The 13,000-nt window shown below is 33.1% G+C and overlaps 3 protein-coding genes across 4 annotated transcripts in view; 1 reads left to right on the top strand and 2 right to left on the bottom strand.

Moving 5' to 3' along the window:
- The window catches only part of LOC115441472 (protein tyrosine phosphatase type IVA 1), a 35,978-nt gene extending 31,428 nt beyond the window's left edge, over nucleotides 1-4,550 (bottom strand). The window contains exon 1 of the mRNA XM_030166276.2: nucleotides 4,362-4,550. The gene's annotated coding sequence lies outside the window, so the exon portion shown is untranslated. The remainder of the gene's footprint in view (nucleotides 1-4,361) is intronic.
- A 682-nt stretch (nucleotides 4,551-5,232) lies between these two features.
- LOC115441462 (proteasome inhibitor PI31 subunit) lies at nucleotides 5,233-9,455 on the bottom strand. The gene is made up of 6 exons (XM_030166255.1): nucleotides 9,166-9,455; nucleotides 8,415-8,564; nucleotides 7,815-7,995; nucleotides 6,558-6,642; nucleotides 5,730-5,873; nucleotides 5,233-5,480 (listed from the first exon to the last, which is right to left on the bottom strand). The coding sequence occupies exons 1-6, from the start codon at nucleotides 9,307-9,309 to the stop codon at nucleotides 5,348-5,350; spliced, it is 837 nt and encodes a 278-aa protein (XP_030022115.1). The 5' UTR covers nucleotides 9,310-9,455; the 3' UTR covers nucleotides 5,233-5,347.
- Nucleotides 9,456-10,124: 669 nt separating this feature from the next.
- Nucleotides 10,125-13,000, top strand: part of LOC115441463 (kinesin-like protein KIF13B) — a 185,759-nt gene continuing 182,883 nt past the window's right edge. For both annotated transcript variants that reach the window (XM_030166263.2, XM_030166259.2), the window contains exon 1: nucleotides 10,125-10,326. In XM_030166263.2, the coding sequence (XP_030022123.1) occupies nucleotides 10,272-10,326 (55 nt within the window). In that variant the 5' untranslated portion in view covers nucleotides 10,125-10,271. The remainder of the gene's footprint in view (nucleotides 10,327-13,000) is intronic.

Raw genomic sequence — 13,000 nt, 5'->3', positions numbered from 1 at the left:
GGGTGCGTCGCCCCGCGCCCTACGCCCCCGGGTTCGAAGCACCGTGCGGGGAGTCTGGAGCAACGACCTTAGCCCTTACTCAATAATATCCAGTTTTTACACCAGAATAGCAACTCACTACGGGACGTATTCAAGGCGATATGGGGTTTAGCCCGCATTGGAATTATCGAAATTCTTATGTTCTGGATTTATAGTGCTTTAAAAGAATACTACAAACCCATTGTTGAGTTCGGTGCACCCCAAATAAGACTTATCAAAGAGACAGTGCGGTCAAAAACATAGCGTTTATTGTGCCCTAAAATGTTTTCAAGAAGTTTTCTTCAATTATTAGTTGTTATTTATATTATTCTGACAAACAAGATACAAGCCAACGGTAAAAATAGAAAACGAAAGCTAAAATTGGCAACAGCAGGCGATGGCAGCCTTCAATGAAATTTCTCTAAGACGATTATATTAAAGCCCCACGAAATTATTTCCTGGGTACGACCTTAGCCCGTCTCCCCAACCGGGCGCTTAATGGGTGTGCCATTTAAAAACTTCGAGGTGGAGTGGCGCTTTCCGGAAATTCCTCGAGCGTTTGAGGTTTTTTTATTGGGTACGCGAATTAATAGCGTAAGTATGACTTCGCCGACGAGAATATCCGAACGTAAACACGGTTTTACGGTCTATGATTTGCCGCTCGCAGTAACTTCTCTTGTCTGTATCGATCGTTGTTTTTAGGACACGACTATGGCGTACAAAAGTGTGAGCCAAGAGGAAAATGGAGAATTCCTGACACACAACGTTATTTCCTATAGTACATTATTTGTAAAAATGGTAAAATATAATAAAAATATGTCAATGTCTGAAATAGTTTAATAGCGGAAAAAACGAATTCTATCTAAATTGAGTCTAGCTTATTGTGAGGCGAATACAGGTGAAATCTAAGGACATCAAATAAGAACTCATACTCTACCATACTGTATGATGTCACCCAAACCATAATCGTATAAAGGGGAATTAATCTGTTAGAATAGAAAATGGTTAGATAAGAGACAGTCGTGCACGATCGGATGGGTTCGTGCGTTGTCGGCGTAACGGGCCATCGCTTGCGCAGGGTCAACACACGCTGGCCAAGGTCAGGTCGATGACCCATCCAGGGAGTCCCGGTATAAAGGGATGCAACACGATACGCCTCGTCCCGATTCTATTGAGAATAGCCTTTCCCAACCCGTCACCGTCCGCAGCCAGCCCGGGCTCGAGTCACGTACGCCACAGCAAGGCGTGTGCGTACGGCTTATGAAAGTCGATGACTTTCATAAGTCTTTTGTTTTATAAACTCAAAGAGCATAACTAAAAATATGTTTCAAATAGATACTTTGGCGCTTATCGAAAATCGACTTTTGATTCAATTGAAGTTAATTGATGCATTTCTGAATGCCATAGCAACAACTTCAACCGTAATTCTATAGACTTTGGTGAAAATAAGATAAACATAAATAAATCAATAAACAGCGACTTCGAGTCCGGATATTACACAAGGACATGTGTAAGGGAGGTCGAGAACAGTCAAGGGCAATCTTGGAGTGACCTATCCACCATTGGACAAGTACTCATAGATATGAAAAATATATATATGATAGATATATGGATTATTAGAATATATTATTCAAAACTATAACATCTCATTGCATAGACAAAACATAGTTGCCGGTCTCAGAAATCGACATTTATGCACGTTGGCATTTACACTGAAAAGAGACTGTGACCTTACATGAACACTTATCGACCGGCAGATCCTGGCAGTCAACGTTGAGAAACATTGTTAGGACGATTAACGTCGGCTTTACACGTGTATTGAAACAATATTGGAAATTGGAAACAATGAGTCAACTGTGGCTCGTGTTTCACAACTTAGCGATAAAACGTCGCATTATGCAATATTGACGCATTTGCAATTGCTTTTCGTGGATATTGAAAAAGTCTACGCTATTTGACTGGATGACGTTCATAACACCAGCCTCAATGTAAAAGATATTTTTAAAATGCCATTACTTCTTGAATGTACATATACAGTGGTTTCTCGAAATAGAATTCCCGGGGCGATGTCTGGTTCGGCGAATATCACGTTATGTTCATAAATATACCTGATATTAATATCCAGTATGATATTTTAATTTAAACAAAATTAATATAAAAAAAAAGTAATTTTAATTTGACACGGCCACTACTAATACTCATAAAAGAACTCGTCACAGCGGCGATATCGCATTTTCATTCCGAAATACACTCACGCACACGCCATATTCGCCCTAAACTATAAAATAATCAGAAGCGTAAAACTGGGATTTTTGATGAAAATATTTGCTATTCATGAATGACTTTTAGCACAATGTTAGAAAGGGTAAAGCCGAGTTATGATTTAATTTATAAACGCATTGTCAAAATGACTCTGTTTAAATAATAAAACTATCTCTTTTGTAAAGATAATTTACAATCATAACATAAAGAACTGCTTCACAAGCTATACTCATACAAAGAAATGCCATTTGAAACATTTTTTTATCTTTAAACAAAACTAGTTGCAGTTCCTGTTTGACAAAATGTCACTAGTTGTTGAAGTAACAAATGAAGGTTGCACAATTAACACCTGCTACTTGCATATCAGTAGTAAGATGTTAATTGAAATATAACATTTATTACTTTTGTCTATATAAGTGGTTCTAGACAAAATTTGTTATTATAGGAACTCGAACCAAAATCTCTTTTTATAGATGTTAATGTGAAAATATTTAACTAGTAATTTACTTTTGTATGAAAAACATGGAAGTGTTAAAGAGTGCCCTTTAATAAAATAATATTACCTATGTTAAAAAGGTAAAATAAAACAAACCACAAACAAATACAATCAATTGTCTTTTTGCAAATGTTTAAATTTAAACAGAATAATGCATGTGTAAAACTATCAATAATGAGCCAGTGTAAGTATGGTGCAATAATAATAAATATTATGAGATATAGAGAAGCTTTTAATGCTTTGTGTACACATGCAGATAAGAGTTTCAGATCTAATTGATTCAGATCATGACTCACTGGATGATTAAATACCTAAAGTATTTCATAATCATTAAAAAATTAGACACATCTATACAAAACATTGTCACTAAAACTTTTAAAAGTTTCAATGAAAATGCTTAGAAACTCAAATAAAAAAAAATAGAAATAGTTTTTTTTAATATCAATTTTACAGGTTAGTGTTTAGTTTAAATTTCTCAATCAATAGAATATAATCCATAGTCAATATATGTCTCAGGCTATTTATTTACATAAAATATTTGTTTTCAAATGATAATATAATATTTATGTTATGTTTTATATCAAGCAAAGATGAATAGACACCAGGTGTTGCAACTATAATTTGCTTTGGCCAATGAATTTAAAACAATGGACTTCATAAGGAAAACAAATGAGTAACCATGCTTAGTTTACTATCTAATATCATAACATTATAGTCATTTAAATTAGTTCAATATAATTTTTGTTCCATAGATAAGTTATTTAATGTATTAAGTATAAAGGCATTACATTTAAGGTTCATTGGCATAATTTACATTGTTTTAAATGTTAAGGTAGTGCTTCGCGGTTTTGACCTACTTCCTACGCAAGGCATATTCTATGTACCCACTTTTGCGACATACTTTGTTTCATCATTGTATGTAGAATTCTTTTTGAATTTAACCATTATTTATGGTTTTTGGTACTTTATATTTATTCCCGTCACATTGTGAACTTTTTGCGTGCTGTTGCACTTCCGTCATTATATTATACTCCAGTACCTACTGTAATAATTCTTGATGAAGTTAATTACAACTGGTTAAGTCGGCAGCATTCCTTGCAAGTTGCAATCACTTTGCATAAGTTATAAAGTTTTACAATTATAAAAACTTTGTAGGTACTTGTTCTGCCACATTTTTAAACTTTTTCGTTTACGTATAAATAGTTTTGTAAACCTTCAACTTTATTTAAAATTACCGACATAGATACTAAAGTTGTAAGTGCAAGTATACGTGACTCACGCCTCCTCGATACATCTTCCTATCGAACAATTTGTTTTTTACGAGTTCCGACGCACACAATGAAGATTCCACGCGACATGAAAGTATACGGCGGACAATGGGCGTGACTGTGGTCGCATCTAACCAACTGGATATAATTAAATAAACACTGGGTACGTCTGCATTAGTTTAAAATTAGAGGAAAATGTGCTCTGAATAGCATTTAGTGGAACGCTTGGTTACGTTCGTGCGAGTATATGACCTTCGCCATACGAGGACAGAAATGTCGCTTTCATATATCAACGTTATAAATAAATCATCACTTACCTTCACAGCCATACACATTGAATAGAAATTGAACGGTTGCAGCCGTGACCAGCTTAGGAAATTCACCGCACACGCCGAAAACGTGTGCACCGCACAAAAAAATTATTCAACTGAATAGTCGGGGCTGCCAGCTGATATTTTATAATTCTTCACATGATTATTTGAAATTGTACAATTGCCTTTCAGAATATACGTGTACTATACACTATTAATCTTTGAAATACAGACAGTGATTTTTTTAAAAAACAAAACAATTACGATTATGCCTCATACGATAACAATAATCGAATTTATATAACTTTTAAACAGTGAAGATAATAATATTCGTTCTATTAAACGCTACAAGTGAATTTCATATAACTAGTCTGTAAAATTACAATTTATGCAGTACTTATATTTACATGATATTTTAATACATAGTCTTGCATAACTTTCGAATTCAATATATAATTTATAGCTTTATTGTATCTAATTTCACTAGCTTGCAACCCTCACAATGGCGTAATGGCAACTTGCCAGATACAAAAATAGATCGTAGGCTGCCATAATTAAGTAAAAATTCTACTAAACTTAATATACTTTATATATTAATTTGTATAAACAAAAATAAGTGAGATAGCCGCAGCGGTATTAAAGGTAAGTAGGAAAGATTATTCAATAAATTTTTCACATAGTTATATTATGCAATACCAAAACTTTGTACTTTATAAATTTCTACCACCAATTCATATGGAGCTATAATAGTTTAAAGTTGGTATAAAGTATAAACTATTATAAACTTAAGCTTACGGTTGTATGGTTGACCATTTTAATATCTCTAATTCTCTGTGATCTATAATAACAAGTGAGGTTAAAATAAAACACTTTTCAATTAAAATGATTTATGTTTAATTGAATTAATTTTGGATATAAAACGACAGAGATACAGTCTGCAGATAAACTTTATATATTTAACAGCTCATTTAATGAACTTAGCTGAATACATGCTACATAAACATGCTGTCATCGAAGCCAGGGGGCGGCAGGTGATCGGCGTCAGGAGGCGGTGGTCGCCTACCGGGCATGGGCACGCCAGGCGGGCCGAACGGATCGAAACGTGCACCAGGTGGCACTGCACCTCTGCGAATAGATAAATCATCAATAATCTACATCGAGAAAATACTATATTATCTTATTAAAATGTATATAAAATTAGTGACATTTTTTAATGATCCATTACGTTCTTTTTCAATTAATTTTATATTTATTTGAGATACTGAAGCATGGCAAGTAGTCAGCCAGATAAATGATTTTTCTGGAAACTTGAAATATTACAATACTTTTTATTTGAATGGAACAGAAAAAAATAACTATCTTCCTTCTGAATACCTCGGTAAACCTCCTGGCACTCCTAAGCCCGGGTTCTCAATATCTCTGCGAGGTCCGAACGGGTTGAAAATCATTCCGCCGCCTCCAGGTGCGAACGGGTCTAAGTCTGAGCGTCCTATGTTGCGCAGATTCGGTGGCAAACCCCTGTAATCAATGATAATGTTAATAATGGCGCTGGCATATATTTTGTATGCGCCCGCATAGCGACAACCGTATATAACGTGTTAAAATCTGCCAGTTAGAAAACTTGGCGAGCTTCAATGGTTTTCGTGGGGTCCAGAGGGCAATAAGGCCATGTATACTTAGACAAGGCACGCTAATGCTTTTCGAAATGGTAAAATTGGCTTTTTATTGAGGTAATTTAAATTCATACAAGGAGTTAAAAGCCAACTGCGGCCCACATAAATGTCTTGCATTTCAGAAATCAACTCAGTATATCCAGTTCAACCAAGCTGGTATAATTTTGTCGACCGGTTGGTGGTCATCACCTTGCGTCATTCGACATTTTATATAGTTCTCATACCTAACCTAACCATTAGGTACAATGTGGTCATTATGCCGTATACATTATTATTATAATAAATAAAAAGAAATGTTATTTGCCATCTTAATATTTCATGTGGCAAAATAAAATGGTGTATAGTTAGAAAAACTTTTTATTAAATTTTAAAAGTAGAGGGATGATTGAAAATTTTAATGTTAACATAATATTTTTTTATGTAAATATTTTAAATTTTTATTAAAAGATTATTAATTCAATATGCTGTTCAAAGTACAGTAACTAAATTAACTGTCAGTGTATTAACTACAAAGGCATGAAATCCTTACCACAAATCATCAGTTTCAGGGTCAGCACTGGGCCTTGGTCTTGGTGGTACTCGCAATGGATCTTCCGGCGGCCTTCTTTCATCAGCTGTAACACAAAAGAATATATTTGATATATCTATTTCCACATTCTCACAATTTCCTTGGAGTTCTTTCTTTCATTCGTTTTCATTTTATAGAAATGAGAATAGTCTGACTATAAGTAGGCCCTTAGCATCAGCAGGACTTTTTTTTTTTTTTTTTTTTTCGCGGAGAAAGGGAGAAAGTGCCTTATTACTACCGCCCAGCCTTCGTGGGGGGCGACTGAGCGGTTATGCTGGGGTAACCGTGCCTTACGGCCCGGCGTTGAGCCGCCCGGATTTGATGGTGACCTTCGGGCGACCGCCGGGCCGAGTCCCTAACTTTATATACAACTTAACCTATGCACGGCCTACCAGCTAAAACTCCGCGGTGACCCTCTTCGGCGCATTAGGGACGGCTGCGGGCTTCCTCTGACGTTGAAGTGTCTAGTCTGCGACCGCAGCCGCCCCTGCGGCATCAGCAGGACTACCTACTTCTAGATTGTCTAGCAATAACATCTGATAACTTTCTGGTCAAAACCTCAACACTGATTAGTGCAATTGCATTTTAAATAAAAAAAAATGCTTTTTGTTCATGATAACTCAGCCCTTATATAATTTGAACCCTACATGGTGTTGTCAAGCTCTAAAAGTATGATAAATTTAAATACTAAATAATATACATACTAAGTACATACCAAAAACAGCACATATTACGATAGTCGCAAATAATACCACAATTGTTTTCATTGCACCCATATTTACAAAAATAACATTAATAAAAAGAATGAAACAAAGGAGTTATCACTTTATTGTTGCACACTTAATACATTGACCGCAGTGAACCATGCACAACCAATTAATGCTAAAACAATATTGTTTTTTTCCATTAAATATTATTCTCAATATGATATCATACACAACATGAGTCATGCCCAAAGATGTTTTATATATTCTCAGTTACAATATGAATGAGACATGGTCTAGGGATTTTTTTACTTTTAATGACTGTATACTATGACTCAAACTCGAAAAACAAACAAAATGGAAAGATCTTATACATAAATCCACGAAGGCCTTTCAGGGACACAACCTTCAATAATGAAGAACACAACCAAGAAGAAGATACTATGACTGTGCTGAGTGTGCAGGTTATATGTTTTAAGCCGTTAGAATATATATAAGTATGTATAAAACTTACTCCTGGTCTGAGTTTCAGAAGAGGTGGTTGGTTTCTCAGTGACTGTATCAATGAGATCTCTTTTGATGTTATACATGAACTCTTTGTGTCCTGGTATCATCTTGTCTATAGATCCATTTAAAGCTTGCACTGTGTCTTCAATCTTCACCGCAATGTTTGATACTGCTAAATCTTCAGACCTCTGTGGAATTTTATTAGGAAATATTATATGGGTGGAGTCTACGGGAACATTTTGTGTGATAATATAAATATTAGTATGGTTTAGTAATATGAATATGAAAATGAAATTTACATGTAATATTTGTCACAGGTACAAGGGATATAACAGCTATTAGGTCAACATTTTCCCATTTACTCAATAATGATTTCTTATGTCTATACAAATCTTAGACATGAAAAAAAAACTATTTTAGAGATTTTGCATGACCACAAAGGCTGCAAAATCTTCGAAACGTCAGGAGAAAATGATAATATAAAAATGTGATAAAATCTGTAGTTTTATTAAAAAAATGACTAAATAGTTCTGGAGATCACCTTCTGGTGGTAAACCTTTTCACAATATCATTATGGGAATTATATTAAATTGTACAAATTTCTTACCATCAGATTGACGATCAGATTGCCATCAGAATTCAACCCATGCAGTATGTAAAGTTTGGACTGAAGGACATATCTCAGGGTGTAGTACTCAGCATCATTCCAGCTTGTTGGCAGCAGTTCACTTGACTCTTCATCACCAGTTAATGTACGCTGGAATGTAAAAATAATAGAGAAATAACAACATGAGTGAATAATTTATGACCAAGCCCAAATAAAGTTGACCTTACTTAAGAAATAAAATATGTTTCATTCATTCAATGTATTTTAATTTGATTTAATGAAAGAAGCAGAAATGATGATACTACATATTTATTTATTATGTTCCTTTAATGTTATTTTTGTAAGTCACAATATGAATTCTTTAAACTAATCACAAAAACACCCAAAACTTCATAACTGTTAAGCATGATGGAATGCATTCTATTTTTTTTTTTACCTTTTGTCTTATTAAATGATTTAAAATTTTGTATTAGCAATAACAATACAGGGCATTTTATAATATTGTTGTTTTAAAGTTTTCCCAAGTAGTGTAGATTATCTTTAAGCATAATATTATCTTTTTAACTCAATAATGAACGAATCAATAAAAAAATTATTAATATTTATTTGCGAATAACAAACCAACATATGTCTTTCCATCTTGTGTTAAGTAAATACATTTTAAAATGGATACAATATGACTTCCCTTACACAGTCACATATTTTTGAAATTTATTATCAAAAGCTGGATATGTTTAATCGATAACTTTACCTCATCCCCAATTCCAATACTTCGAAAACCTCTTTTCGTCAAATTGAAGTGAATAAAAGCAACAACAATATCAGATTTTCGTTTTACATCTTTTTCTATTGTTTTAAATGTTAAGTCCCAACCAAACAGCGGATCGGTAGCCATTTCTTTTTCTGACTTATGACTGCAAGGATAAAGGCGTCAGGTTTTATATTTGAACTAGTCTTGTTGAGCTTTTCAAGAAACTGTAGCAAAACCAACACAAAACACACTCGTCATGTTTTGGTTGTTCAGTCAAGATGACAATAATTTGACAATTGACAGCTGGCACTTGACATTGACATCTTATTAATAAATAATGTAGCCAATAATAAAAACAATATTTTATTAGAAATCTAGTAATTTCTCTAGGAATAGTCATGGCAGTCATGGGGCTGTGGTTGTGAGGGTTAGCATAACCTTGGCGGGAGAATATTCATTAATGATTATTATTTGTGTAATACAATTTCATAAATCGTACTTCCTACTTTCCATTCTTCCTACTTTTAATTCGACTTTCCACAGGTGCATAAAAATAAATTTGTGTTACCCCTTTTCCCAAGTTTTCTAAGAAATGGAGCTCCATTTCTTAGAAAGCTTGGCAAAAGGGGTATCATAAGCTTATGATTTCTATTATCTAGAAAATTATAACAAAGACTCTGTAAATTGCTAATATTACAAGGTTGTAAAATACTATAATACGGTGACATTTTAAACATTTAATTGGCAACATTTTGAGTTAAATATCGTACTTTATCGAAAATATTAGCAAACATTTCAAAGTAGACAACTTAATATAACCTTTAATTTATTTTATAATTATATTTCATTAAGTATTTATATTGATTTTTATTTTGCGAAATCGTATTTTACCGGTTACCGATTTTTCGATATAGGTAAAACGATTGAAACTCTGTGCAACGTAAAAACAACATGGCGGGCAGTGTCAATCCGGGAACGTCGTGATCGTAACGTGAAATAATGAATTTTGTTATTTTAGAATATGGGTGAATATGTGCAATAATTTATTATACTTTTATGTGCAAAGTGTTGTGTTTTAATTGTATTAGTGTTATTTAAGTGCGAAAATGACCTCGGATAAAATTAAAGTCGCCGTTCGAGTCCGTCCTTTTAACAGGCGAGGTAAGCTTGTTTCATTTTGCTAATAAATAAAGAAATTACTATCGTACATACAGGTGACTGCGTATGACTGTTTATCTCTACAGTTTGTGTGTTGATGATAAAATACAGACGGGTTTAATATATGTTAGCGGTACAAATGATTGAATGTTCGTGATATCTAAATATTTATTTGGCATGTATTAATCTTTTTTAAATATTTAAAAACGCCGTTTTCGGTTTACGTAGTAGAAAATGTGCTGTACTAATTTTCATTCAAATTGTTTTACATAATATATTTATTCATTTTCGTTACCTTTTGTATCACTGAACATTGTGATTACTTGGGTCATGGTAACTCATAATTCGTTACATTTCTTCTATATTGATGTGTTAATTTCGTGTATATGGAATTCGTCGACTATACTTATTTTATTTGGTATATTTTTATTTCATTTATTACAATATAGTAGTAGCCATGTAATAAACAATACAAGTAATTCATTAAAATTTTACAGAATATTTTAACTAACTCTTTATCTTGATTGATAATTATTAAAAAATAACTACAATTAACGTCTTTAGCAAATTTATATTCTTGTAATGCATTTTCTCATGCAATCTGTTGTTTTATTTAAGCAGTGACAAATATTAGTCATAATGATTAGGATCACTGTTAATATTTTCTATCACAAATTTATTTAGTAAGATAAAAAACTATGAATATAACATTGAGGGTTTGATAAAAAAATTACATTAATGCATAAAATATATACAAATGTCATAATTTCATTTGTAATTTCAATGTCAACATAAATTATCATATAGATATATCAACTACAGATGGTTTTTCCAATATTTACAGTATTAATTTCCTGGTTGAGTATAATATCTGTATACTGGCAATGGATAAAGTAAGCTATTAATAAATTTGTGATTGTATCTAAAAAGGTTCAAAGGCCACTCAAGCGCTTTCCTGATATGCATTCATGTTTTGATAAAAATTGCATAGACAAAGGTCATTAAAACTGTAAACCTTGCTAAACTTGTGAGCATGAAACTTAATTTTTTTAGATAACTAAAAGCTGTACAGAGAGAACTTTAAAAATTCAATAGAAATCCGACCATTATAGCTAAAATAGGTGTACTGGGCAATCTACATTAGTTCATTGGTTATAAAATATATTGCCATTGCTCTTTGATTATTATAATCTATGGAGAAATATAATCATAACATATGAAAAAAATTCTTGAATAAGGATTTAACGAAATGTTGCAATTTATATGTACTTTTGGATTGTATGTGTGATATCTGGATTTTCCACATAATTTATTAATTTATTCATTCATATTAGTAGGTATCAATTTGATATCTTCAAGGTAAAAAATATGCACAAAAATATTCATGATGATATAATTTATATAACTATTTCATAATATATGTATAACTGCTTTTGTAAAGTATATGATAATTTTATAAATTTAAACATATAAAAGTAATTATTATGGAAAACATATAAAAATTCTAATCAACCAATGGTCCAAAAGTATTTGGAAAATAATGGTATAAAGATGGTTTTCTATCTTATTTTTAACAATTATGATTGGTTTCCAATTTGCTGATATTATGTTTAGTGATGCAACTTTATCATGCTAGACAGAGTTCAAGGTAAATTGTAATCTTGAATATAATACATAAGGTTTTCATTTCTAAGCTAAAATTACAACTTAAAAAAATGGTCCATAAAAAGTTGTATCATTTCCAGAGGTCCTAAAATAGCTGAAAACTGAGAGTTAAATCGAAATTCAAAGTTTCAGAGAAATGAAGTTTAATTTATTGCGGTTGCCGATTTCCATTTATATTGTGGAGGGATGTTGTGACAGCTGGTTAATCAATCCACGCGATATTTCTAGATCAATACAGGAGCACACGCCCGCCGCCACAGTCCTCAACGGCGATTCGCCAAATCCTAGGCAATTAATTCAAATTCATTCACAACTTTTACATTTTTCGTCTACAATGCCCACTTGTTTTCGTCATGGTGAATAGACGCGTGAAAATGCTCGGTCCGTGATTAATGCTGGCCCACTTTCGGAACGTCTTTACGTAATTTATTAAATCGATTCTAGAGTTAAGTAGGTAAGTTACCGGCGTATGCAACAGCGCAAGGCTGTTTAGCAATGTTACTGTGGCTTTGAAAAATGTAAAATACTAACATTCTTGTGCCGCCTCTTTCTAAATCCTTGAATTGCGACATGTTAATCTATATGTAGGTCTATAATGTAACTGGCGAGAATTGTGGAATTATTTTCGAAATATATTTTTGAGTAATTAAAACGGTAATTAACGGGAATTTTGTGAGGAAACTTAATTTAAATTACGTTTTGCGTTCGTAAAGTCTGGTTTACATTATTTTGCACGAGCCCAACATACATGAAATGGTCTAAAGGAACCGGATTTGAAAGAGCATCGTCGCGGCCGCGGCGTCGACCTCGCGCTGAGTCACCTGCGTACTAGCCATTTACTTGTTTGCAGTACTTAGGTGTAGTCCGCTTTTGATAAACAAACTTATGCTGAGAACATAACGTATGTAATCTTTTAATCTGCTTCCATGCCGTCTGCGACATCCGTAATGATATGCCACGCTTTCTCATCAAAAGTAATTTGAAAGATGTTTAAGAGAGATTAAGTAATGTT

This window comes from Manduca sexta, chromosome 25, assembly GCF_014839805.1.
Source record: "Manduca sexta isolate Smith_Timp_Sample1 chromosome 25, JHU_Msex_v1.0, whole genome shotgun sequence".
In the NCBI taxonomy this organism is placed as follows: domain Eukaryota; kingdom Metazoa; phylum Arthropoda; class Insecta; order Lepidoptera; family Sphingidae; genus Manduca; species Manduca sexta.
This window is presented reverse-complemented; position numbering and strand designations above follow the sequence as displayed.

Coding starts and splice junctions, on each gene's coding strand:
- LOC115441462 (XM_030166255.1), bottom strand. CDS start 9,309: ATGGCTACCGATCCGCTGTTTGGTTGGGACTTAACATTTAAAACAATA. Junction 6,643..7,814: donor TTCTGAAACTCAGACCAGGA/GTAAGTTTTATA, acceptor TTTGTGTTACAG/CTGATGAAAGAAGGCCGCCG. Junction 5,874..6,557: donor CCTGAAACTGATGATTTGTG/GTAAGGATTTCA, acceptor CATTGATTACAG/GGGTTTGCCACCGAATCTGC.